At 41.9% G+C, this 25,085-nt stretch overlaps 1 protein-coding gene across 3 annotated transcripts in view; it reads right to left on the bottom strand.

The window, feature by feature from the left end:
* UBE2O (ubiquitin conjugating enzyme E2 O) overlaps positions 1 to 25,085 on the bottom strand; it is an 81,304-nt gene that overhangs the window by 37,019 nt on the left and 19,200 nt on the right. The window contains exons 1-3 of one of the 3 annotated variants that reach the window (XM_039501364.1): positions 19,041 to 19,136; positions 7,429 to 7,520; positions 2,257 to 2,316 (exon numbers count right to left, since the gene is read on the bottom strand). In XM_039501364.1, the coding sequence (XP_039357298.1) occupies positions 2,257 to 2,268 (12 nt within the window). In that variant the 5' untranslated portion in view covers positions 2,269 to 2,316; positions 7,429 to 7,520; positions 19,041 to 19,136. Of the gene's footprint in view, positions 1 to 2,256; positions 2,317 to 7,428; positions 7,521 to 19,040; positions 19,179 to 25,085 lie in introns of those variants that run through there. The other 2 variants (XM_039501363.1, XM_039501366.1) reach the window with 2 other exon arrangements.

Genomic DNA, 25,085 nt, shown 5'->3' with positions numbered 1-25,085 from the left:
GGAAATTGATACAACAGGCATCATGAAAACTTGGTGGAATGAGGATAATCAATGGGATCCAGTAATACCAGGGTACAAAATACACAGGAATGACAGACTAGGTCGCACTGGTGGGGGAGTAGCACCGTATGTGAAAGAAAGCCTGAAGTCAAAGAACAAAATCTTAAATGAATCAAACTTTACCACAGAATCTCTATGGATAGAAATTCCATGTTTGAACAATAAGAGTTTAGCCGTAGGAATAGACTACTGACCACATGACTAGGACAGTGACTGTGAAATGCTCAAGAAGATTAAAGAGCCTACGAAGGCAGAAAATGCAATAATAATGGGGGATTTCAACTATCCTCATATTGACTGGGTATGTGTCACCACAGGACGGAATGCAGAGATAAAATTTCTAGACACATTAAATGACTGCTTCTTGGAGCAGCTTGCCCTGCAACCCACAAGGGGAGAGGTAATTCTTGATTTAATCCTAAATGAAGCACAGGATCGGGTCTAAGATTTGCACAGAGCTGAAATGCTTGGTAAATAGGGACCATCCTGTAATTAAATTTAACACCCCTGTAGGGGGGGAAATGGCAGAGAAACCCACCATGGTTGCATTTAACTTCAAAAAGGGGAACCACATAAAAAAGAGGAAGCTAGTTAAATGGAAATGTAAAGAAACAATCACAAGGGTGAAATGCCTGCAAGTGGCATGGATACGATTTAAAAATACCATAAACAGAGGCTCAAAGTAAATGTACACCCCCAAATTAAAAAAAACAACAAATAGTAAGAGGATCAACTACCACCATGGCTAAACAGCAGAGTAAAAGAGGTGGCTAGAGGTAAAAAGGCATCCATTAAAATTGGAAGTCAAATCCTAGTGATTTGCAAGTCAAGTGTAAAACTATAGTAAGGCAGACCAAGAACGAATCTGAAGAGCAACTAGGCAAGCACACAAAAACTGACAGCAACCTTGTTAAGTAAAGCAGAAGCAGGATACCTGCCAAACAGTCAGAGGGGCCACTTGATGATTACGGTGCTAAGAGAGCAATTGAGGAAGACCAGGCTGTTGCGGAGAAGCTAAATGATTTCTTTGCATCGGGTTAACTGCAGAGGTTAAGGGAGAGATCCCCACACTTGAGCCATTATTTTTAGGTGACAAACCTGAGGAACTGTCCCAGATTGAGGCATCAGTAGAGGTGGTTTTGGAACAAAGTGATAAAGCAATCAGTAATCAGTCACCAGGACCAGATGTTCTGAAGGAACTATTAACCGTGATATATAACCTATTGCTTAAATCAGCCTCGGTACAGATAACTGGAGGGTAGCTAATGTAACGCTGAATTTTTTAAGAAAAGCTTCAGAGGTGATCCTGGCAATTATAGCCCAGTAAACTGAACTTAAGCACTAGGCAAGCACTAGAAGACCTGGCCTTGAACTGTTCATTTTAGAAAAGACACGACTAAGGAGGGTTCTGATAGAGGCCTATCAAATCACAAATGGTGCGGAGAAAGTGAATAAGGAACCATTATTTACCCCTTTACATAACACAAGAACTAAGGGCTCACCCAATGAGATTAACAGGCACCAGGTTTAAAACAAACAAAAGGAAGTATTTCTTCACACAATGCACAGTCACCCTGTGGAACTTGCTGCCAGGGGATGTTGTGAAGACCAAGAGTATAACTGGGTTCAAAACATAATTACATAAGTTCATGATGAATAGGTCTGTCAAAGACTATTACCCAAGATGGGACACAACCCCATGCCCTAGGTGTCCCTAAATCGCCAACTGCCAGAAGCTGGGACTGGACGACAGAGGATGGGTCACTCGATAAACTGCCCTGTTCTGTTCATTCCCTTTGAAGCCATTGCCAGAGACAGGATACTGGGCTTGCTGGATCTTTGGTCTTACCCAGTATGGCCGTTTTTATGATCTATGTGGGATGCTTCACCATTATGGGTACAGGGACACTCATTCTATAAATGTAAAGCTCAGAGGATAGGCAAGCTTTTTGTTCAATTATGTGAGATTATCAGCCTCACCTACTCAAGAGAACTCCATCTCTTTCAGTTATGCACTATGATCGATACCACATTCCTAACCATAGTTTGCCATCAAAGGATAACACTATCTGTTAATACACTAAAAAAATGAAGCTGTTGGATACTTTCTGGGTGTGTCTGACTTCAGTGTAGGTGTTTTGGCCCACTGTAGATATCCATGCAGCAGTATCATGATCTTTTAAAAGCAGCACTTACATTTGAGCTCATGTGTCTGACCACATCCCGAGGGACAACCGAGCGATCCTCAAGCTTCAGCTAGAAGAAGAGGGGGAAAAAGAGAGACCAGGTTTAGTGACCTCAGACAACATTTGGTGAAAAACTAGGACAAAGTAAGTGAAATAGTCTATTTAGCTGTTAATACTTCATGCTTCTGGAATATAGGGCATTTCAGCAGAGGCTCGCAAAGTGCTTTTATAGATACTGGATTAACCCTCACAGCACCTTTCAAGGAAGGCATTATACCCATTTTGTAGCTTTGAAACACGGCAATTATGTAACCTGTCCATAGTTTTGCTGCAAATCAATTATGCTGCAACACCAGGAATAGGACACACAAATCTTGACTCAGCTCCTGGCTCTCCCAACCCACATTTCACTATCCTATGGTGGAGAGGGGGGTATGGTGATACAGGTGAAAGTAGATCACACAGGGCAGTTCCCCTTTGTCCTGCACTATTCATCTAACCAGTCAAGCATCACACACAATACCCCAAAACTCTGTGGTAATACCATTTAGCCAAAAGCATCTTGTGCAGTTCTTGGAAAGCTAGGGATGTGATGTGTGTTACTGTGCTTCCCTGTCGCAGCAAACGCTCCCCTTAAAACCAGTCAAGTGCAAAGATTCTCTAGCCCTGCAGCAAAACAATGTTAAGAAGTCATCATCTACAATATACGAGACATTGTTTATGCCTTCTGTTTCACTCAGCAGTCCCGTTGTCCAGGCCAGATAGCATTCTTGTATCAGAACACAGCATTAAAAGCAGAGGCTAAGATTTGTTCATATAGATCACCTTTCAGATTCCAGGCTTCTCAAAGCACTTTACAGTAATGAGTTAGAAATTAGTTCCAAAGCGACTGTGGCAGCAAATGGAGTAGTCGAAGAACCATTACATGCTCAACAATAGCTCACACACAGCCTTGGGCATCAGAACTCACTGAACTGAGCCAGGGAGGGGATGAGGCAACGTGGTTTGGTGGACTAAACGTAGTAGTAAGACAGGTACTTCTGAATTCTAACCCCAGTTCTGCCAATGATCTAATGCAGCCTTAGACCAATCACAATCTCAGTTAAACATGGGAATACCAATGTAGTTTCCAGAGGTGTTGCAAAGGCACATTAACTATTGTCCGTACAGCATTTTCATCCCTGAAAATGTGTTAAATACCATTATGGACATTTTGGACAAGTGTTCTGGGATCTACAAGAACTGAGGATAGAACCACTGATTAGCAGATTACTCTCAAGACAAAAACTTAACACTGCATCATCTATCAAACCATTAGAAAAAACTTGCCAAGGGTTCCAAGAATCAGAGGGGTAGCCATGTTAGTCTGTATGCACAAAAACAAAACGGAGTCCGGTGGCACTTTAAAGACTAACCGATTTATTTCGCCATAAGCTTTTGTGGAGATGTGGGGGTTTTTTTAACCGCAAAAGCTTATGCCCAAATAAATCAGTTAGTCTTTAAGGTGCTGCCAGGCTCCTCATTGTTTTTGCCAAGGGCTGTTGTGGATTCTCCTTCACTGACAACTTGATTTTAAAGATTGAATGTTTTTCTTAAATATATGCTCTAGAAATTATTTTGGGATGTTCTATGACTTAAATTATACAGGAGGTCAGACGAATGGTCCCTTTTGACTTTGGAAGCTATGAACCGCTTTTCCCTAATCAATCTCTATCCCAAAATTCAATATTGCTTCATCTGCATTTGGCAGAAATCCAAGTTGTAGCCTGAGGCTTGGATTAGCGATTTAGTCAAAACCTTGTAATCTAAGGGCAAGTGCTGGAACCAAACATCCTAGTATGTACTGTCATATTTTACTGAAAACCCATAAAGTAACACACAATTAACTATACTGAGTTGAATGGTTAAACGGGACTGGGAGTCAGAACATTACCACTTTGAACATATCTTTGAACATATTAATTTCTTATGCCTCCATCTCCTCCCTGCAACTCTCAGGAGTATTGAGGGTTAAGTTTTTATAAAGCTGTTAGAAATTCTTCAATGAAAAAGGTACTGTATGTACATAGTTATTTTAACAATAAACCACGGGTAATTACAGTGTTTACATTCCAATAAATACTTAACCATAAACTGCACTCTGATATTCTAAAGAATTAACTTATTCTGTTTTTCAAAGTGTACCATTTACACTTATATTTTAACATGCATTAGAGTAATTTAATTGCAATGACATTGGTGTTGAAAAACACAACGACAAATTAAACATTACTTACTAAATCACACTTCTTTGTTATTAAATATAGTGTCTGGTAGATCCCTAATTGTGACAGAATGTTACGTCAAGCAAGAGTGATCGAACTTAAATGTTTATTAAATTTATTACGATAAGTTGCAAACAAATATTGGTCCCAGCCTGCTCCTAACAGTTTACACACACAAACTCAAGAACAAAGTGGCCTGAATATACATCCTTCCTGGGATTTTTCTTCACTGTTAAAAACAGCCTCACCTTCAGATCCTTCTTAAAATACAATGCACTAGAGTTGCTCTCTGCAGCTCATCTCTGTCCCTGATTCTAAAACTCTCTGCCCTAAGCAAAGCTCAACTATTTTATAATTCTCTAGTGCAGCCAATAAGATGAACCTGGTTTGGTTGCCAGGATGAGTGAGCAAAGCAGCGCTACATCTACATGCAGGATTCCAACACCTGACATCCTATCACAATATTTAGAAAATCTGTCATTACACGGAAAGCTACCAAATCCCAGATAAGACCAAATAAATAATAATAATAATAATAAAAAGATTAAAAATAGGATGCCTTTTCGTGAATACCCGATATTCAACTCACTCAAGTTCTCTCTCTTTAGGGTGACCAGACAGCAAATGTGAAAAATTGGGATGGGGTGGGGGGGTAATAGGAGCCTATATAAGAAAAAGACCCCAAAATTGGGTGTCTCCCTATAAAATTGGGACATCTGGCCACCTTCCTCTCCTTCTCCTCCTCTATTTGTGCCTAGCAGACCAATACTGTCAACTGAAGTACAGCCCCTCAGTCAAAATTACGTAACTAAATATTTAGAGTACTTTTAAACCTACATCTCATTCGCTATATTTCTCTCTATGAAAATCAATACGGTGATGAGGCTTCTGCATCCAAGTCACATGCCTTGATAATGCCAGTAGGAATCTGAAATAGCAATTCCTTGAATAGACACCTGCTTTGCTATTCCTGAGTAGCCCTGGCATTCAGCCATGTCTTTCCACTAGTCAGATGCTTTGTCTCAGATTGACAGAACTCTCAGCGCTGTGTAATATACCTGACTTTGAGCTTCACAGCACATCCACAGCCAAAAAGGCACCATCCTCATTTTAGCAGGGAAAGGCTAGTCTGCAACATCTCTTTCCAGGTCTGATAACACTTTGCCTCCCCACTTTTTGGGGGGGGTGGGGAGGGGAGAGAGATGATAGAGTGGGAGGAATACAAATCATTTCATCACTTACTTTCCGCAGCAAGTTAACAGCTGATATTTACGACACAATTTATTCCAGTTTAAAAACCTGAGTGTTTGTTACCATATGCATGACTTCTTAAAAAGTACCTTCTGGTCTTTGTAGACTACTCCGGATATGCTAGGGTTAAATTCTCATTGTGATGCCTGAGATTTAACCACTTAACTCATTAAAGCTAATGAGATTTCCTCTCAGACAGCCACCCTCTATGTTAACAGATCAAAGCAGAGCAATTTGTTTGGATGATTCAGAAAAGAGCCACAAGTGCCAAGAATTGTGTCAGGTAAAGTAGCGATCTATTTTGAAGCCATAAATTGCAAATATTTCCTTAATAAAAATGCTATTGAGATTGCTTTTTGAACAACTAGCTCTGATGGTACTCAAACAAAATAACCTGTGTGTTTATTTTATACACAAAAGTGATACAAGCCCTCAGAGAGTGCTTTGAAATAGGACACACTCTCATATGCTTAAAATCAACAAGTGCCTACATTTTGAATATAACTAAATTTTCAAGATAGTACTTTGGTTATGCTTGGAATTTCACTACCACAATGACACTTTCTCCACTGATATATTTGCATGGGGGGGGGCACAGTCTAAGTGGTCACTTGTTATCCAGTCAAAATACAGGGGAAAATGCATGCACACATATATGTATAATAGGCAGCAGGTTTAAAACAAATAAAAGGAAGTTCTTCACACAGCGCACAGTCAACTTGTGGAACTCCTTACCTGAGGAGGTTGTGAAGGCTAGGACTATAACAGCGTTTAAAAGAGAACTGGATAAATTCATGGTGGCTAAGTCCATAAATGGCTATTAGCCAGGATGGGTAAGAATGGTGTCCCTAGCCTCTGTTTGTCAGAGGATGGAGATGGATGGCAGGAGAGAGATCACTTGATCATTGCCTGTTAGGTTCACTCCCTCTGGGGCACCTGGCATTGGCCACTGTCGGTAGACAGATACTGGGCTAGATGGACCTTTGGTCTGACCCGGTACGGCCGTTCTTATGTACACAAATACATGACATTTGCCTTTTCGCCCCTTGGGGCAGTGATGGGATATTTTAACTTCACAGTTTCCGCAGTGATAAAGGAGTTTGGAAACTAGCAGCGATGACAATAAGAAGGCAACTTGCCCTTGACGCTACCCAAGCTGAGACTTCAGCCTCCAAGGCTGTCCATCACCTTTCACCAGTAAAAAATTCAGGTAACACAAATGTAATATGTAGTTAGCAGGTATGACAAGGAGTGTGCTGCAATAAAAAGGTGGGGAGAAAATAACCAGTCTTGATTATACCCACTAGTTAGTGTCGGAGTATGCATATTTTATTATATGCAAGGAGAATTAACTCTGGAAATATAAATGTTAAAATGGAGGAGCAGCAGTGAGAAGAAAATAAGAAAGATCCTTCTTTAGAACCTAAGGGCAGATGGCAGTCTTTCATAAAAAGAAAATGCGAGGCATTTTCCTCCCACACCTGAAAACCAAGGAGACTGGCTGCTCTTAGCATAAACTCTAGAAAATATACTGTAAAGAACAGTTACGTACTGTCTGGGATGGTGATGGGCTAGACGAGTGAATCGATTCTTCCCATCTGACTTATCTTACTGTTTTATCTAACTTATTTCTATTAGTTTGGTCTGAAGTGAAGCCAAGTTCTGACCTGCACTGGCCTGATGGCAATCTCTATTTCTCCTTCCTTTCACATGGCCTGGTGCTTTGCCCCACCCCTACTTCATCATCTTGTGTCATGGCCTTTAAAAAAAAAAATCAGTTTCAAGCACTTTTGCTAAATACATGTAAATCTTGCTCAGACACCTAAAGAAAGGGTAGACAAGTATGTTTTGTGCAGGGTGGGTGGGTGAGAGAGAGAGAGAGAAGCTTTCATTGTTAGTGAACTGAAAGAGGAGAAATAATCAGTTACATTTAGAATTTACCATTGTTCCAGAATTTCCATGAAAAGTGTGAGGCTAAGTGAGGATACAGTAGCTTTATTGTGTCACCATCCAGATCAGTCCTGATCTTGATTTATCCACCAATGGACAATGCTGCCCTGAGCCCAGGAGAGGCAACCTGGATCAGTGGTTTGAGCACTGGCCTGCTAAACCCAGGGTTGTGAGTTCAATTCTTGAGCGGGGCCACTTAGGAATCTGGGGCAAAATCAGTACTTGGTCCTGCTAGTGAAGGCAGGGGGCTGGACTCAATGACCTTTCGGGGTCCCTTCCAGTTCTAGGAGATTGGTATATCTCCATATTGTCTGTTGGCTTTTTCTAGTTCTAATTTCCATGGATTTAGTCTCCTCCAAACAGGTTTTCCTGCACCATGCAGATCTTAGCAAATCAACATGCTGTAAAAATTAAAAACTAATGTCCCTCCAGATCACTGCCCCAGTTGAAAATATCCAGCCATCCCCATGTCGCATTTTTATTTTTAAGGGGTATCATATACTCAGCACCTCTGAAGTTGCCATGGAAACCTGTAGTTCTGAGGCAAGGGCGGGGGGAGAAAATCAAGTTAGCAACGAAGATTTGGGAAAGAGTCTACTGCAGCAACAGGTAATGAAGTATTGCAGTGCTCTCCCAGATAACACCAGGAAATGAGGACCCTGAATCTGCCTTGTTCATTCTTTCAACCCCCTTACTCTCATCCTCCAACTCTTTCTTGCCCCACTTTTCAATTAACTCCATCCCCCAAACACGATGCCTCTTCCTGCAGTTAAAAATTCATGAAAGCCCAGCTTCTTCCAGAGGGGGTTGTGCTAGAAACAGTGCTTCCTTCCCAAGTAGGCGGCTACTCTGACATCCAGCTCTGAAGCTATTCAATGTAATTGACCCTCTGCTCTCTGCTGGGCAGGTGCTACAGGGATATCAAAGCAACTTTCAGAAATAAATACCCTCCTTCCTCAATCTGCTGCCCTTCCAAAAAAATCTTTACTGGGATTCCAGAACCCACCAAAGCACGTGCATTGCACCCCTTTCTTCCAACCTTCCCCCCAAAAAGCTATCCCCCCCCACATCTGTCTCAACTCAGACATCACTATTCTAAACTGTGTGGCTGTCACCCAATGCTATAGCAAGAGGCCTGGACTTGACATGACCCACAGCCTCCTTGTGTACGGACTTTGCATAACCTGAAGCCATCTTTTATGTTTAGCCACCATAAGTTCATAACAAAAACTACAGAGTCAGGAGAATTTGGCCTTGACAGACAAAAAGAAAAATGAACTCACAATCTAGGCAAACCATGAGGCAATACTTTGGGTAAGGGAAAGCATGCAGAACAAGACAGGAGGGGTTACTTGTGTTATTTAAAGGAAGAGAAGAGATTCCTCTGCGCAGACAATAAGTGGGAGAATTTTCCAAGCATAGGGAGAAAAACAAGGCATGAAACTGAGAATGGGACCTGATGAAGGAAGCTGGAAGGAGGGATGATTGAGAGGAGACAGGAAAGAAGGCAGCAGCGAGATCATGTGTTCAAAGAAGGTGGAAAGTCAAATCAAGATTGTTTATTAACCCTTTCATTCTACTCAGAAGACAATCATGAATGTGGAATTCTTAATATAACCTCCCACCTTTTCCAGTCAATCTGAAATAACTGAACACGAATACTTTGGCATTGCATTGTCTGGTTTAAACAATCTAAATAGGCTCTGCCTTTGCGGGCTCTACACTTTCCCTTCCTCTGACCTATTAGTAGGAATAGTTGCAAACGTTGGTAAGTTACTACAAACAACCCAAGGGCATCGTATCTGAACAACAAATACATACTTGCTTGAGCCCCATCAGGATGCAGGGGTGTGACTTGAGGCATCACCAGTTACACAAGGTGGGAAGCCCAGATCTAAACTGGTATGTGTGACCGATATCTGGGATGAAAGCATGTTTTACAATAAGCAAGGCTTGGGGGCTCAGAACCAAAGGAGCATTCAACTATTTATACACAGTGACACAAGAAGGCCAAGTCAATGGCATGTTGCAAAGAAGACAATGGGTTTCATACAGAGCCAAGGGAGTACTTCTAATCTAACTCGGAAAAGACATATTTTGAAGTTACCAGTGAGGATAGGTCTAGCTGCAAGGTCAATCCAAAGGCTACCACTCTTTTCAAGGAAGGGGCTGTGTGCCCATAGGAGAGGTCAGTGGGCATCCAGGGATAAAGGTAACTAATTCATTCTCTGTAAGAGAGGAAAGCCTTTTGGTTAGGCACCGGGGTGAGAGTTGGGACTATTCTCTGCCCTGTCACAAATCCAGCGTGGCCTTGGGCGAGCCTCTTAGGCTGTCTCAGTTTTGCCGTACGCGAAACGGGCAGAGTATTACTTATCCACTTCAAAGGGGTGGTGCACAGTAACTCACTAAGTCCTGTGGAGTGCTTTGAGATTCTTGGGTAGCAGACACTGAAGGACACGCAAAGTCATAACAGGTAGTGCTCAGAGTGCCAGCTCCAGCCCGAGACGACAAGATAGCAGAAAAAGGTCTCTTGCTTTCTACTAGGCAACCAACAGCATCAATTACAGTTAAGAAGATTGAAACTATTTCTGTAACCCTTCTCCAATTTCCTACCAGGATAGCTGAAATCCCTGTCAGCTAACTTTTTTTTTAAAAATCAGGTGGTCCTACTGAGACAAATTATAAAATTGGGTTGTTGCATGTGGGAGTGGGGAGGAGGAGGCAATTCTGTTACAGGGATCCACTTCTTTCTGGAGAAGAGGGAGCTTAAGAGTGACTATACACAGAAAGAGGATGTATGAACAGCTGAGACTCAGACACCTGTACGTGGGACTACAGAATAGTAAAGATCTGGTTACAGAAGACTCACTGAAAAGGGCTACTATGAGTGCTACAGGGACACCTTTGAGAATGCTGTCAGCTATATAAAAAGAAAGTCAGAGGAAACTAAGTAGTCAGGCATTGAAGATGATATAAAATAAGTCTTCCTTAAAGTCTCTCCCTTCTCTGTATTTATACTTCCAAGTGTGGTGGGACATAGTGTATATAAAAAGATAGCATATAAAATTAAGTAGTACATGCAGGATTTTTAATGCAAGTTATATAACATTTTCCAGGAGAAAAAGGATTATAAAAACATTCCTTCTTCTCCAGGAAAACATGGATCCTTTGAAGACCTGTTATTTAGTATATATAGTCTTGCCTCCTCGCCCCCAAATATAGGTTTCTATATTTTAAATCATACACACATTCACACACTTATGTGTGTGTGTGTGGGGGGGGTAGATACAATATAGATTTGGCAGAATTCAATGTATTTTCATTTTATAATTTTGACAGAACATCAATATTTATTTTAAAGCATTTTTACCAATTTAAATGTCCACAGTTGCAGGAAATTATGGGAGGGTCAGACAATTATTCAATGATATTGAGATTCAAAAAGTTAAAATTTTAAAATTGTTAAAACACAAGTTGTCCACATCACATGTAAAAATACACAAAATAAATATCCTTAAATCAAACTTTAATAGGTTTTCAAGCAGCATTTTTCTTACTTTGCCTCTCTGTATATTTCAAATCATCATCAATGGAAATGTCTTTTCACGGGTCTGTGTGTATATACAGTGAAAGAGAACTTTACTGACATTTACTAATACCAATCTAATCCATCCTTCCGAGCATATATCAAGAAAACATGTGAAAGCATGAAAGCGCTATTCTTTATTTGAAAAACAGGAAGGGGAGATCAACTGCCTAGCCACCCAAGCCACATCAAAACAGACCTAATGAATCTCTTCCTATCAAGTGCCCTGCTGGTAGGAGGGGACAGGTTCAAGGAGCAAGTTCTCCTAAAAGAGCTAGGCAACTGAAGTAGTCTCTCTCCTAAATCGTGGTTCTCTGTAATTCTTAAGACCAGGACTCCAGCACTAGATGGCACTATGTCACTTAACTAGGATTAAAAAAAAAAATCTACACAAGATTTCCGTTTACAAAGATAGACACAGGAGAAAGATGGTTAGTAGAGAGGCAGAAACACCATTTCATCTGTATATGGGTCAGCGCTTTTTTCCATGGTAAGGCTGTCTCAATTTTGGCACAGCAACAGCAAAACCTACCAAGAACCTATTCTGAAAAGAAGGCTAAAAATCCCAGCCACCACTGACCGGATGGTACCGTAAGACAGGGAAACGGGACTGCACCCCACCCGCTTAGCCCAGAAACCCAGGCCAATTTGATAATATCATCCTGATTTGAATGGGACTGAAGAACCCAGCAATGGAAGCCTCAAGTCTGTTTCAGATACCTGAGTCAACATCTAGAAGTTATGGTATTATTTATTTGGCAGTGTCGATTGAAACCTGGATGGGGAAGGGCAGGGAGATAATCTGCAGATACTGTATTAGGAAACATTTTTGGAATAACAGGGAAGATTTATTCTAAAAGAAAATCTGGCCATGAGCTTTGAGCATGAGTTGGGGAAATTTTTCAGCCCCTGGAGTCTTGACTGTTTGCATTCATTGCCTTTGCTATTACTTTATGGTTTAAATATCATTCCGCCTTGGGGTGTGGACAAACCTTTCTTGCAGCACATCCATCTACCTGAAGCAAAAAAGAACTTTGAAGTACACGCACTCTGGCTTAAAAGCAGAGAGGGAAGAAGCCAGTTATTATGCAAGGGCTTTCTGCCCTTGTGGTGGATTGCTCTGATACCAGCACTCGGTCTGGTGACTAAATCTAGTCATCTAGCACCCGCCCATCTGATAAGCGTGAGACACCATTGCAAAGCACAGCAAGACAGTGATTTGCACTGCATCCGAAAAGCTGCTAACACAAAAACTGGATTGTCAGATCAACATGGACAGATATTTAAATATTTTACTTCATCTGTGCAGTGCAGCTAATTAGGTTTACTCACCTTTGAGAGATGGAGGAAAGAGTGTTATATAAATAAAAAATATTGCTAAACGCTGGCCCGCTTTGCACATGTTCTACCCAAACCATGTTTGTGATTGTTTCCACCCAAACTCTTTCAAACAAACAATAGGGTTTTGTTTAACCAAAATATCACTTTGTTCACGATTAATTCCCCTCCCCCAGTACACACATGCACTGGGAAGCTAAGCTGTTTTGTTATTTTCAAAGATATGCCCCCCAGTAAGGTGAGCGTTGTGTGGGCAGACTCACTGCTAATTTGCAGCAAGAATCCACCTTACAAACAGCTTCGGAACAGCAAAAGGGAGATGTGTCAACTGAAAAAAATCACCATGTCCATTTTCAAATTGGTTGGCTCGTGCGCTGCTGCTGTAACTACAGAAGAGCCATTTAAATTAGCCTCTAATTGTGAACAATTATTCAAAAGGCAGCACATTCTGCGAACAGCCTATATGAGAACAAGAAGTCAGGGGAGAGGCAGACTGATCTTGGGATGCCTTAATGAGGTATAAACATTCATGTTTACCAGTCTCATTGCTTGGGAGCATCAGCTACACTGCATTTCTTGCCTCTAATATGCACTCTCATATAATTTTAGATTTATACACTTTACTGAACATATATCACACTTCAGGAGCAAATCTGTAAAACTAGATTGAAAAGAGGCAATGCATGGTTTGGGTTTTGTTGTGTTTAAGCAGCAGATTTACCCGTTCTCCTCCCAAACATATCAGGATCAGAGACTGTGGAAGGCAGAAATGAGACAGCATGTCAGGTTAGGTTAGGTTCCACCCTGCCCATTTCCTGTGGTATATGTTCGAAGGGTAGGAAAGATATACCTTTATATAGACCGTCTAAACAGCATTTTATTTATAAAACTGTTTAAAATTCTGAACACAGCCAGAGCTCTTTGACGGGATGGCAGCAAGCCACACCTGCCATCAAATGGCTAGTAGCGGTTCTCAAACTGTGGGCTGGGACAGTTAATGTGGTCGCCAGGGCTGGCATTAGACTTGGTAGGGTGTGGGGCCGAAGCCTGATAGCTTCAGCCCTGGGTGGCAGGGCTCAGGTTACAGGCCCCCTGCCTGGGGCTGCAGCCCTTTGGTTCTGACCCCCCTGCCTGGGGTGGCGGGGTTTGGGCAGGCTCAGGCCCCCTGAGGTCGTGTAGTAATTTTTGTTGTCAGAAGGGGGTCCTGGTGCAATTAAGTTTGTGAACCCTTGGGCTAGTGCAGGGGTAGGCAACCTACGGCACGGGTGCCGAAGGCAGCACGCGAGCTGATTTTCAGTGGCACTCACACTGCCTGGGTCCTGGCCACCGACCGGGGGGCTCTGCATTTTAATTTAATTTTAAATGAAGCTTCTTAAACATTTTAAAAACCTTATTTACTTTACATACAATAGTTTAGTTCTATATTATAGACTTAAAGAAAGAGACCTTCTAAAAACGTTAAAATGTATTACTGGGCACAAAACCTTAAATCAGAGTGAATAACTGAAGACTCGGCACAGCACTTCTGAAAGGTTGTGGAACCCTGGGCTAGTGTAATAAAGCCTGCTGTTCCTTCCCCTTCATGTAGGGCTCCATGACTCTCTCTGAATCAACAACTCCCCAAACACACACATTCTACATTTCCCGACCTCCTTGGTTCTTACCCCCTACAAAGGGAAAACAACAACAGCATTGGTCTAAATAATTTATTCTGGTTTAAATTCTTCAGAGACAGAATTGAACTGAAACTCCAAACTGGTTCAGACCCTATTTGCAGCTCAAACCTCAGATGGGTTGAAACCAAACATCCCTAACCTTCAGAAAGAATGGATACTGCTTGCAAACCTCCACATTCAGCAATGTTTGGATCTACGCTTTTGGTGCTGCTTAAAAGACCAAATTCTGACCTGGACGCTAGTCTAGTTGCTAGCATACCCAGCTAGGATTACCATTTTCATTTTTTTAGACGTTCTGTTTTGTGACGCCGGTGTTAGAGACAGAGAGAGAGAGAAACAGTAACACACTGAACAGCAATATATAAATAGCTCTAGCTGAGACCATAACAAAAGCTGTGTCATGCTACAGTCTGCAAAGTCAATACAGGGCAGCAAGTACTTGGGGCTGACAGTTTCCCTTCTAAAGCCCATTTCAGAAATGAGGCCACTCCAGGAAGTGAATATCTAGGGAATTATTCTGGGTTAATATGCTTCAATGGTGTGAGATACTATCATCTCACAAAAATGCATTGTACGATCTTGCTGTTCAGTTACATAGCAGGACAGTGAAGCTGACAAACCCTGAGTTAGGGCAGAACAATCCACTCAATGAAGTGCATATGGGTTAAGGTAGATTCTCTGAGTTAAAAACAGAAATTTCCTTTTATATGACAGTCATTACCTTTTACAACCTAAGAGCTTGGCTTCGGGTCATGACGAACTCTAGTTCGCAATGCGGGTGTGACACTGCTGCATTGTACAGGCAGCATAGGGGCCAAAGACAGCAGCTACTGAGGGTCTCTAAGATCATCCCTCAGGTCTCTCCTGTTTGTACAATGCCTAGCAAAAATGGACCCCAATCCTAAGAGGTGCCTTAGGATGCTACTGCAATGTCAATTAATAATAGCAGCAGCGGTGGCAAGACACTTTCCTCCATCAGCGATTTCCAAAGAGATGTTCTGTTAGAGGCTTTCTGCAAAGGTAGCACAGCAGGGGCTGAATTCAAAAGGCAGCTATTAGGTTAAAACAAACCTTTCATAAGTTTTAAAAGACAAAATGTCAAGCAAGCTCTGGAATCCTACAGGCAGCAGCTCTCTGAAGCCCAGGGACAATGTGTATACTCAATGCATGTGTCTAATTCCCAGAAAAACAGAAAGCCACTCCCCTAGCTCACACTGCAGACTCATGCGTGAAAGCTACTGGGACAATGCAGCACAATTGCATCATTGCCTGGAAAAACCTCAGCTGCAATTTCGGATCACTGAAAGAGTTTCAACTCTCCTCTCTCACACACAAATGCTGTACTGGCTGTTATGGAAGAGAAGAAAGAAAAAGAAAAGATGTGTAAGAAGACAAAATATTTAAGCCATGGGCAGGACTGCTGGGCTATCAGAGCTCAGTTGCCACATTCAGCACTTAAATTCTGCAGCCCCTGCACTGCTACATTGCTTTGTATTCAGGAGATGTATTCGCCACCTGGGACCTGGCTAAGGAAAGATGAAAACGTTTTTCACAAATCGCGCGTTGTCTCCATCCCCCAGCAGGCCATTTGTGCTTTTTCTGTTATGTTAAGAAAGAAAATAGCATTAAGTTCCCTGCAACAACTGGCGGTCAAGTAATGCAGGTATGGTAACATCAAAAATATAATATAGAAATAGCCACACAAGGTTTCTTAATCTTTTAGGCAGTTATTTTTAATATTCATGGAAGAGAGGTATTGATCGCGATGACTCAAGATAACAGTGCAGGAGGGGTCTCAATCTGCACCATTCTGGTTCCGAGTCCCCCAACCACTGTGTGTGTACGTACACAGGCAGCTTTACCAATGCACCACAACCCTGACCTGCAGCTCCTCTCAGTATTCTATTCTTAAACCATCACAGCTCTGCCAGTGCACCTCCATGCTGACCTATGACATCCCTTACTAACTCCTCAACCTCTCCTGCGTTGTCCCCAGTTATGCCACAAATGTTTTACTGCTACAACAAGACCATGAAACTGAATAGCTTCCGATGGACTGCTTCTTTCTGATGGACACACAGTGTAGGAAGATGCCGTCTCCCCTTTTAATAATATCAGTAAATGTGACTGTTCCTTCTGCTCACAGCCAAAGTCCAAGGCTTCTGCTTTGCATTAGAAAGCTAAAGTGACAGCCTCAACTCACCTTACAGGCACCTTCTAGACTTACAAGTTTTCTTCCACTTCACCTCTAGCTTTTTAGATTTGCATAAAGAGCCAATGCTCCAATGAGAGACTATTTTCACACAGTGGAGCTTCCAACAAAGAAAGGAAAAGTATCCTCGTTCCCCAGATATTCTAAAAAGGTACCCACCCCAAGTCACTCAGCAGAGTGCCTGATGGAACAGTGGTTTTCCAAATTATGGTTCAAGGAGCTCTTTCTGATGGTTAACAGAGTTGCCAGAACAAAATACATAAAGACAGTCCGCAGTAGTAAAATGTGGAGACATACACTGCTGTAAATAGGTACCAAGAGATATGGGCACCATAGAAGCAACAATGAATTCAGCCATTGTTGAAACTGTTCAAAGTATGTGCAGTTCCAATTTCAAGGCAATTGAAGCTAAAATATTAAATACCCACACACACACTATACCCAGAGTTTAATGACAAACACCTCGCCCATGCAGGCTAACTTCTGCCAACCTTGTTTTTATCTCTGTGAATGGGAAGTAGGGAACTCCAAACACACATGCATGCAATGCTGCTGGAGACACTAGCCTCAATCCCTTTCTGGGAGCTCCAATGGAAATGCAGTCTACCAGCAGTATCACACTTGCAGCTCATGGGTAACATTTTCCAAAAGGCCTAAATCCGATTTTTAAAAGTGACTTAGGCACTTAGGGACATGTCTACGGTACAGTCCTGAGGTGCAACTGCAGCTTATGTAGACATACCAGAACTAGCTTTCATCTAACGCTGAGGCTGCAGCAATGTGCACCTCAGCACGCTCTAGCCTTGCAAGTAATTATCCAGGGTTCTGGGTGGGCATACACAGCCTGAGCTAAAGCTAGTGCTGCCACAGCTTCACGGCCCTGGCACCCAAGCCAGCTAAGGTAGGTCTATTCAAGCTACAATCGCACACCACGACTGCAGTATAGCCATGCCCTAAGTCTTATGAAAATCAGTTAATGGGTTACATGAGGGTTAAGGCTGAAGCAGATTTCTATGCCATGAGAGAAAACAGAAATCTTACATTCTTAATGAGACATGTCAAAGCCTTTGCAACAGAGAGGAGTGGATTTCCTCAGGAAGAGACTCTGAGCTGCCCACTTTACTAGCACCTTCCTAGACTTATCAACAGTAGACTTGATTAGAGTGCAGAATTTTCTGATTGGAGTTGACGTTAAGACTGAAGGTGGATGGTGTCACACTTAAAACCTTAAATTCACTCATATGATCTGCCTAATGGGCCAAAGGGCATCCATAAGAATTTGTTTAAGCACTCAGAACAGGCATTTTTTGTATATAAATCTTGAGTAACAGACACTAGAAGGCTAATCACATTTGCATCTGTTGTTCCCTACAGATAATGCTTGTTGCATTATAAGATGAAAAGAAAAAGTTAAACGCTACCCCTTATGTTAAAGTACAGTTCTACTCTGCAGACACTAAAAATAGCATCATGGGGTCCCACATTTATTGCCTCTCAATTGTTCCCTATCAAGTGTGCTCAGCTTGCAATTTTTTTTTTCTAACTGCCAGTCCTGTAAACGCAACCTGAGATCTGAGTCAAGCTGGGCTCTTTCCTTTTTATGCAATACCATTTCCTTCATAGATTTGCACAGGTGTAACTGATTGGAACTTAGTAAGACAGACAAGGTGGCTGAGGTAATATCTTTTACTGGACCAACTTGGACAGCCGGTATTACCTCACCCAGCTGGTCACTCTTAATATCCTGGGACCAACATAGCTACGACAAGGCTGCATGGAACTTAGTAAGCAATTCTGTTGCCGATGCCTTAGAAGTGCACACTGCAGGCAATATGAGTAAAAAGCAGCCAAAGCTTGTTTGTCAGTGAAGTCAGCAACTCTGACACCAATTACACATAGGAAGCAGATCTATTCAGTAAAAAGGGGCCATTTTTACACAGTCCCTTTTCAGAACAGAAGTGTACTTGATTCCTAGTACTGCTGCAATACTCAGTCTTGCATTACAACTGTGCTACACCCTCATGGGACCAGGAATATTTTAACCAGAAAAAGCTGCTTCTAAAGACAAATGATGCAACTAATCAGTTACAAAGCCACCTGATCCCATGCCCCTACAGTGGCATGCATCCAACTATATGCTTTATGTATCTGGATGTCTTTGCATCCATACTATGAAGAATAAAAGCAGCCTGGAGAACAACTAATCAATAACCATGATCTGCAAAATGCATTTCACCTTCCTAAGCTGAGAGTCAGTTATCCTTGATGGGGAAGTCCCATATTACCTGGAACAGATAAATCGCTTGATATTTATTTCCTAAAGTACCTTATTTTGTGAAGATATGCTACTATGCATGCACAGAGTAAGGAAGTGAGTACTTTAAGCCCAGTTTCTTTATGATGTGTTATACAGGTGCCATGTAAAGGATTTCAGACCATCACAACCCAGTTGAAGCACCTGAGCCATAACAAACAATTTTTGTGAGTCTACCCTAACACTATAAATATTAATCTTACAAGAGAAGATGAAGGAAGTCCTCTCTACCCAACAGCTGAAGTGCTCTGCTACCTCCTCCCTGCGCCTTCTGCTCATAGTGCAATGGGGTGGGATTGAATGAGGGGTAGTTTAAAGGCAGCATCTGAATGCTCCAGTGATGAGCATCCTACTAACACCCGAGAGGTTGACAGGGTTGCTGATGTCACAACATATGAGGAAAAGCAGTAATATTATTGGATAATGTGTTTCAAGGTCATTTGAAGGGCCACACAGCATAAACTTTGTTGCATCAGTTAAAAAAAAGTGCAGGAAGAGTTAGGTACATCAATATAAATCTTGAGCTGTGTTCTAGAAAGGTCTATGTTGGTTAGTCATTCTCAAGCTGTGTTTTATGGGGCGTCACTCCTGAGTGCATCCCTCATTAAGGTATATATGAAATACATTTTCATCACTAACTCTACCAGTATGCATGTCTGCTTTCTCAAGCTCTTAAATATGGCCTGGGTATCATATAGTATGACAACTAAGCAGGCCAAGCCAGCCCAATCAACATCATGCTGCATTTATATGCCCCCTTTCATCCAGAAAGATCCCAGAATGGTTTACTAATAACATATGCAAAGGAACCAATTCCACAGCCACTGACATGCAGCCATCACGGGGGTGGAATGTGGGAGCTGTGCGGTGGTGTTGTGCATTGTTAAACAACAGGACAAGACAGGACATGAACAACACAGTGCCATATCCATCTGAAACAGCAGGAGGAACAGAAGATGGCAGAAAGTAATGGCCTAAGTGAAATTTGACCAGGACACACAGACTAACCCCCTTTACATTGTGGAGGTCAAGGCTTTTGTTGCTCTCGTCTGAAAGAGTGCGCCTCTAAGGGCTCTTTGTCCATGGTACCACTGTCGGGAGCATTGGTTCAATAGTGACCGGGCAAGGATGTTACCTACTGAGTTACCTATTCCTGCTCTCTACCATGGACTTCCCTGGAAAACATTGCACATGGCAATCCCCATACCTCAGATTCCTCATCATTAAAAAAAAATGTAAATAATACTTTACTATCTCATGTGGGTTGAGGAGAGATTTAATTTGTACAGCACCTTGAGATACTCACTAGTCTGATATAAGAAGAAATATTACATTGCACGTGAAACTCAGCACTGAGGATTTACAAGTACGCAACAGCATACGTACACAAAAGGTAATGACCAAGAATGCCTTTTTTTACTACGAATATAAAGTGATGTGCTTTCACATGCTCTTTGTTCTCCCACTACATACTACAGGCAAAAGTCTCCTGATGCAATTCCTCTATTGAAAGTTATATTATGCAGGTATTCTCAGTCAAGAACCTATCAGTCTTAGGCTCACTGCTGACACGGATCGCAGTCGTCCTGCCAGACATTTTTTTATGCCTCTTATCAGAAAAGATCTCACTCGTTATAGATTATACTGCTATGGGCATCATGGATTCATTCTTAGGACACAGAGAGCCATTCCCCTCCCCCTCACGACACCAGCTTTGTTTCCACTTTATTAATCAGCGCATATTCGTTTCTCATTAGCCATGAGCAACGCGCCTAGGTTACACAGCCAGCCATACATGCTACATCAGGCTTACCCTGCAAGGTACTTAATGGTGCTTCACACCTCACTGCTTTCCTTCTGAGTCCTGCCATCAAACCTACAAGCTAGGAATACACGTGCAGGGATGCCAGCAAATGAGGGGAACCATTTTTTAGGACACTAACCTCACAGTCTTGAAAAGAACCACATGTGCCATTTTTGGCTTGTAGCCAAGACTGAAGGCCTGATGTAGCTGATTGGCCTTCACTGTGTATGTCTGTGATGTATTAACTAACATGTATAAAGCAGTCTCTCCCTTGCAAGGAGGCTCTCACCAGGGATTAACAAAATGAAAGGCCACCACACTTTGGACTGTGATCACACTGAAATCTATTCAAAACTCCTTTATTTTATGAACTTACCTGGCTCCCAAGATCGCTCATCTGCAGCACTGATTTAATCAGTCCTCAGACTTGTCCTGAAGGTTCCAAGATGAGCAATGATGTTTAGCAACACAATATGCTACTTAAAGCACTTCCAGGTCACAGTGTTTAAGCAGCTGGCAAGTCTTCAAAGAAGGCTCTAGGGGAGCGGTAGCCTACTCCCAAACTCTCCTGGTACCTGCTGAGGCTGTTTTGATCAACTAAACACAAAGCTGTCAAGTACCTCTGCGCCGTCTGGCTGCTTCTTGACTTTTTTGGGGGTGTAAATTCAACCAGGTTTAAATCGGAGGATGACACCAAAACTGGTATGGGGGGGGGGTGGCAGCAGGAAGGAGAGGTTGCAAATACAGAGGACAATAGAACTGCAATGTGAAGGGACTGCTAGAAATTTAGAAGAATGAGGGTTGCCACAATGTTAATGATCATTTCTACATCCAGAGAGGAAATTGTCATCACAGACACTGAGGGGAGGGGTATATATATTAGTAGCTCCCCCACACTCCCAATTAAAGTTACTAAGGTGTAAATAGGGACACTAACAACAGAGATGAGGAGTTGATGGCTACTGGGACAGAAGGCTAGTTTGGGTTTCCCTGCTGGTAACCTCCACACCTGACCGCCCCCTCTAGATGCCTTCCACCTCACAAACCCTCCATCACAATAGGAGTCAGCATAAAGGGAGGCAGAGCAGACGCAAGCTAGAAAGAAATGGCATCAAACTACTCTCAGGGTCTAAAGTGTCTCTGGGCCCAATCAAGGATCTAATCCAGAGACCTAACCCAGCATCCTTCCACCTGCACGATCCCCTGAGAAACAGCCTTGCCATGATGCGCTAACCTGCAGGGACAATGGTTCATTCCCAAGTGCTTCAATGTGGCACTAACAAGCTGACGAGATACAGATGATGCAGTTAAGAAATTTCACCCTTCAATCTGTTAGGTCTAGTGATCAAGGTATACAGGTTGCCCAACGTATTGCTACAATCTCGTATCAAGTTTATAGCATTTACAAAAATCTCTCTCTCAAAAAATGAGACCTACACACAGCCAGTTCTACAAGGTACAATAAACCATTTTTCTGCCTGACGCACCCCCACAAGCAATAAAGATTTTAGATGTGTCAGAATCTTGTTAGCAGTTTTGTTGATGCGTGATGCATAACAGCTCTGCCACAGCTTGGACTCAACAGCACTGACAGCATTAAAAATAGCCCTTGTTTGTGTCAGTAAACTAAGCAGGTAAAACCAGGAGATGCACAGAGAACAGATGATAATAGGGAATAGGACATGCACACAATGAGCCTGCAAAAGTGAGCTGTAGCTCACGAAAGCTCATGCTAAAATAAATTTGTTAGTCTTTAAGGTGCCACAAGTACTCCTGTTCTTTTTACGGATACAGACTAACACGGCTGCTACTCTGAAACCTAAGATTATGTTGTATAGAAATGAGTGTGTTTGGGGAGATTTAACAGATATGAGATTAGCAAGGGTATAGTAAAAAAGTGATCTGCCTCTCCTTTTTATGTTGGCCCAGAATGAGAACAAGGGGTTACTAAGGCCTTGTCTACACTGACACTTTACAGAGTGTGAAAAAACACACCCAAGCGCTGCAAGTTTCAGCGCTGTAAAGTGGCAGTGTAGACAGTGCACCAGCACTGGTGGCGGCTCTCCCAGCACTGGTAGCGGCTCCCCTCGTGGGAGTGGGTGGTTTTTTTTGTTTTTTTTTTTGTTTTTTTAAAAAACAGTGCTCAGAGAGCTCTCCCCCAGTGCTGGTGCCGCGACTACACAGCCGTGGCAGCGCTTTAACGTTGGTAGTAAAGACAGATCCATTTCTTCCACTTCGTAAATCTTGAAAAATGATTTCCTTTAATCTCTTAATTATCTATTAATTTAGGGTATGTATCCCCTTGTTTTTTTATGATATAAAGTCTCTTACAGTGAGATAGTTCTAAGGTACAACAATCAAATCAAGTCTCCCCTGGTTTTGCTGGGGGTCTCCTTGAAGAACTCAGAATTGGATAGGTAGTTTACTCAGGTTTTAACTGAAGGATAGGCTAAGCAATTCTTAAATTGTCTCACCTAGGAGGAGCAGAGGGTATGCTTTTCCTCATGTAAGCTACCTGAAGTTCCAGCTCGGGTATAACTACCATTCAGTGGTGTGGGACACATTACCAAGTAAATCCTTTGGCTCCTTACTGGGACTGCAACCAAGACATTAATTAATGCCAGCTGTGGTGGTAGTGGCTTTGTGATGGATATCTGTCTGCTAGGAACTGCAGAGACTCCCCAATTCATTTCTGGTCAGACACTGAGTGCTAAGCACCATCAGCCTGGACAAGATATGAATGAGGAAAATGGCCATTTCCCTTATTTCCCACTAAAAACAGGGGAAATTTTCCTTACTTTTTCACTTTGTCTTTGGATCAATATGGAAGATCTCAAACTAACAGGAGGAGACAGTACACGTGGATCTTAAATAGGCATCAACCTGTGTACATAAAGTGTTAACTACCTCAGAGCTTTTAGATTAAAGTTCAAAGCAGCAGAACATGGAAAATAATTAAACTTTATAATTAAACTTCAGTCTAACTTTTTAGAGAAGACTTTGTGGAATGACGCTTGAACTGGTGTGGAACATATTCAAGGGACACTGTCAACTTAACCACAGTGTGATCTAACACATTTACAAGACACCACCATCTTAAAGCAAGAGGTGTAAGTTTTTTAAGCCAAATTTACCAGTTGCTATTTTATGTTGCTATTTTATTTTGAATTTCCTTCAGCATGGTCCCACTGAAATGCAAAGTTAGTTTCACTTTCAGGCTCTCAACCTTGCAACATTTGGTTTCCAATCACCTACAGCGGAATGTTAAAAAAAATGTTTTTTAATCCATTGTAATATTGTATTGGCCATAAGGCTGTAAAACAAGCTTTTAAAAATATATACATTTGGGGGCAAGCTTAAATTGACATGGTAAGGAAAATTTCTCCTTCTCTGTTTGATTTATGACCTACACAGTCATGACTTGGGACCCTGGAAAGGTTAGGGAAGATTGCCAGTAGCACCTCTCAGCCACCTTTAACACCCCTCTTCAAAGCACTGCATCAACTGATGTTTGAATGCCAGTTAGCAAAACTAGGAACTGAACGTGGAGTCGCTGTCTTACAGATTTCTAAGGGAAGAGCTGTACTCTCTACCTACCACAGAGCAAGCTGTCTGGCTGAGCTGCCTTTCAAGAAGCATTGAATTTCTTTGCCGCTGTGAAAATAAGCAGCCTCCAAATCTACTCTTATTCTTTTTAGAAGCTCCATGCAAAAAATGTTTGTTTTGACAGTAAGTTTGTAATTCCTCCTAGAGGTAGTTTCAGTTCAGAGTTAATTTCTACAGATAGCTTGTTATTAACAGAAATAGCTGCACTCCCGTTATGATTCAGCTACACATAAAAAGAAACACTGGCCATGCAGAATACGATCGTCCGTCAGTGCTTGAATCACAAAGTTAAATCGTCTGCCATAGCAATGAGCCAGAATCATATTTAAATTATATGTTCACTACATGCACAGAGGTCAGTGGTAAGCTTTCTTGACAAGTCACAACTAGGACAACATTTTCATAAATGAATTAGCTTAGCCCATTGGAGACTTTGCTAGTATCTTATCAGCCTGTTTAATAAGACCACCTGCCATCACTGCAATCGAAGAAAGATGCTCCACGCAGTGAAGTTCTCTTCTAGCTCCCTGAGACACAAAATATATCTAAGGGTACATCTACAGTACGAAACTAATTCGAAATTATTCTATTTGAATTTTTGGAAGTGATTTTATACATTCGGTGTTGTGCGTCCCCACTAAAGCGCGTGAATTCGGCGAAGTGCATCCACAGTACCGAGGCTAGCACAGTATGTTTGAATAGTAATACCCTGAAAATCAAAACCAACATTTTGCTTAAAGCTGAAACCTGTATCTTAAAAAGCACAACTAAGTTACTTTAAACAGATGAAGCTTTTGATGAGGCAACTTTAAATGTGACATTATCAATTTGAAGCCAT

This window comes from Mauremys reevesii, linkage group 15 (genome assembly GCF_016161935.1).
Source record: "Mauremys reevesii isolate NIE-2019 linkage group 15, ASM1616193v1, whole genome shotgun sequence".
Taxonomy (NCBI): Eukaryota; Metazoa; Chordata; order Testudines; family Geoemydidae; genus Mauremys; species Mauremys reevesii.
Note: the sequence above shows the minus strand (reverse complement) of the source record. Positions and strands in the feature narration are given on the sequence as shown.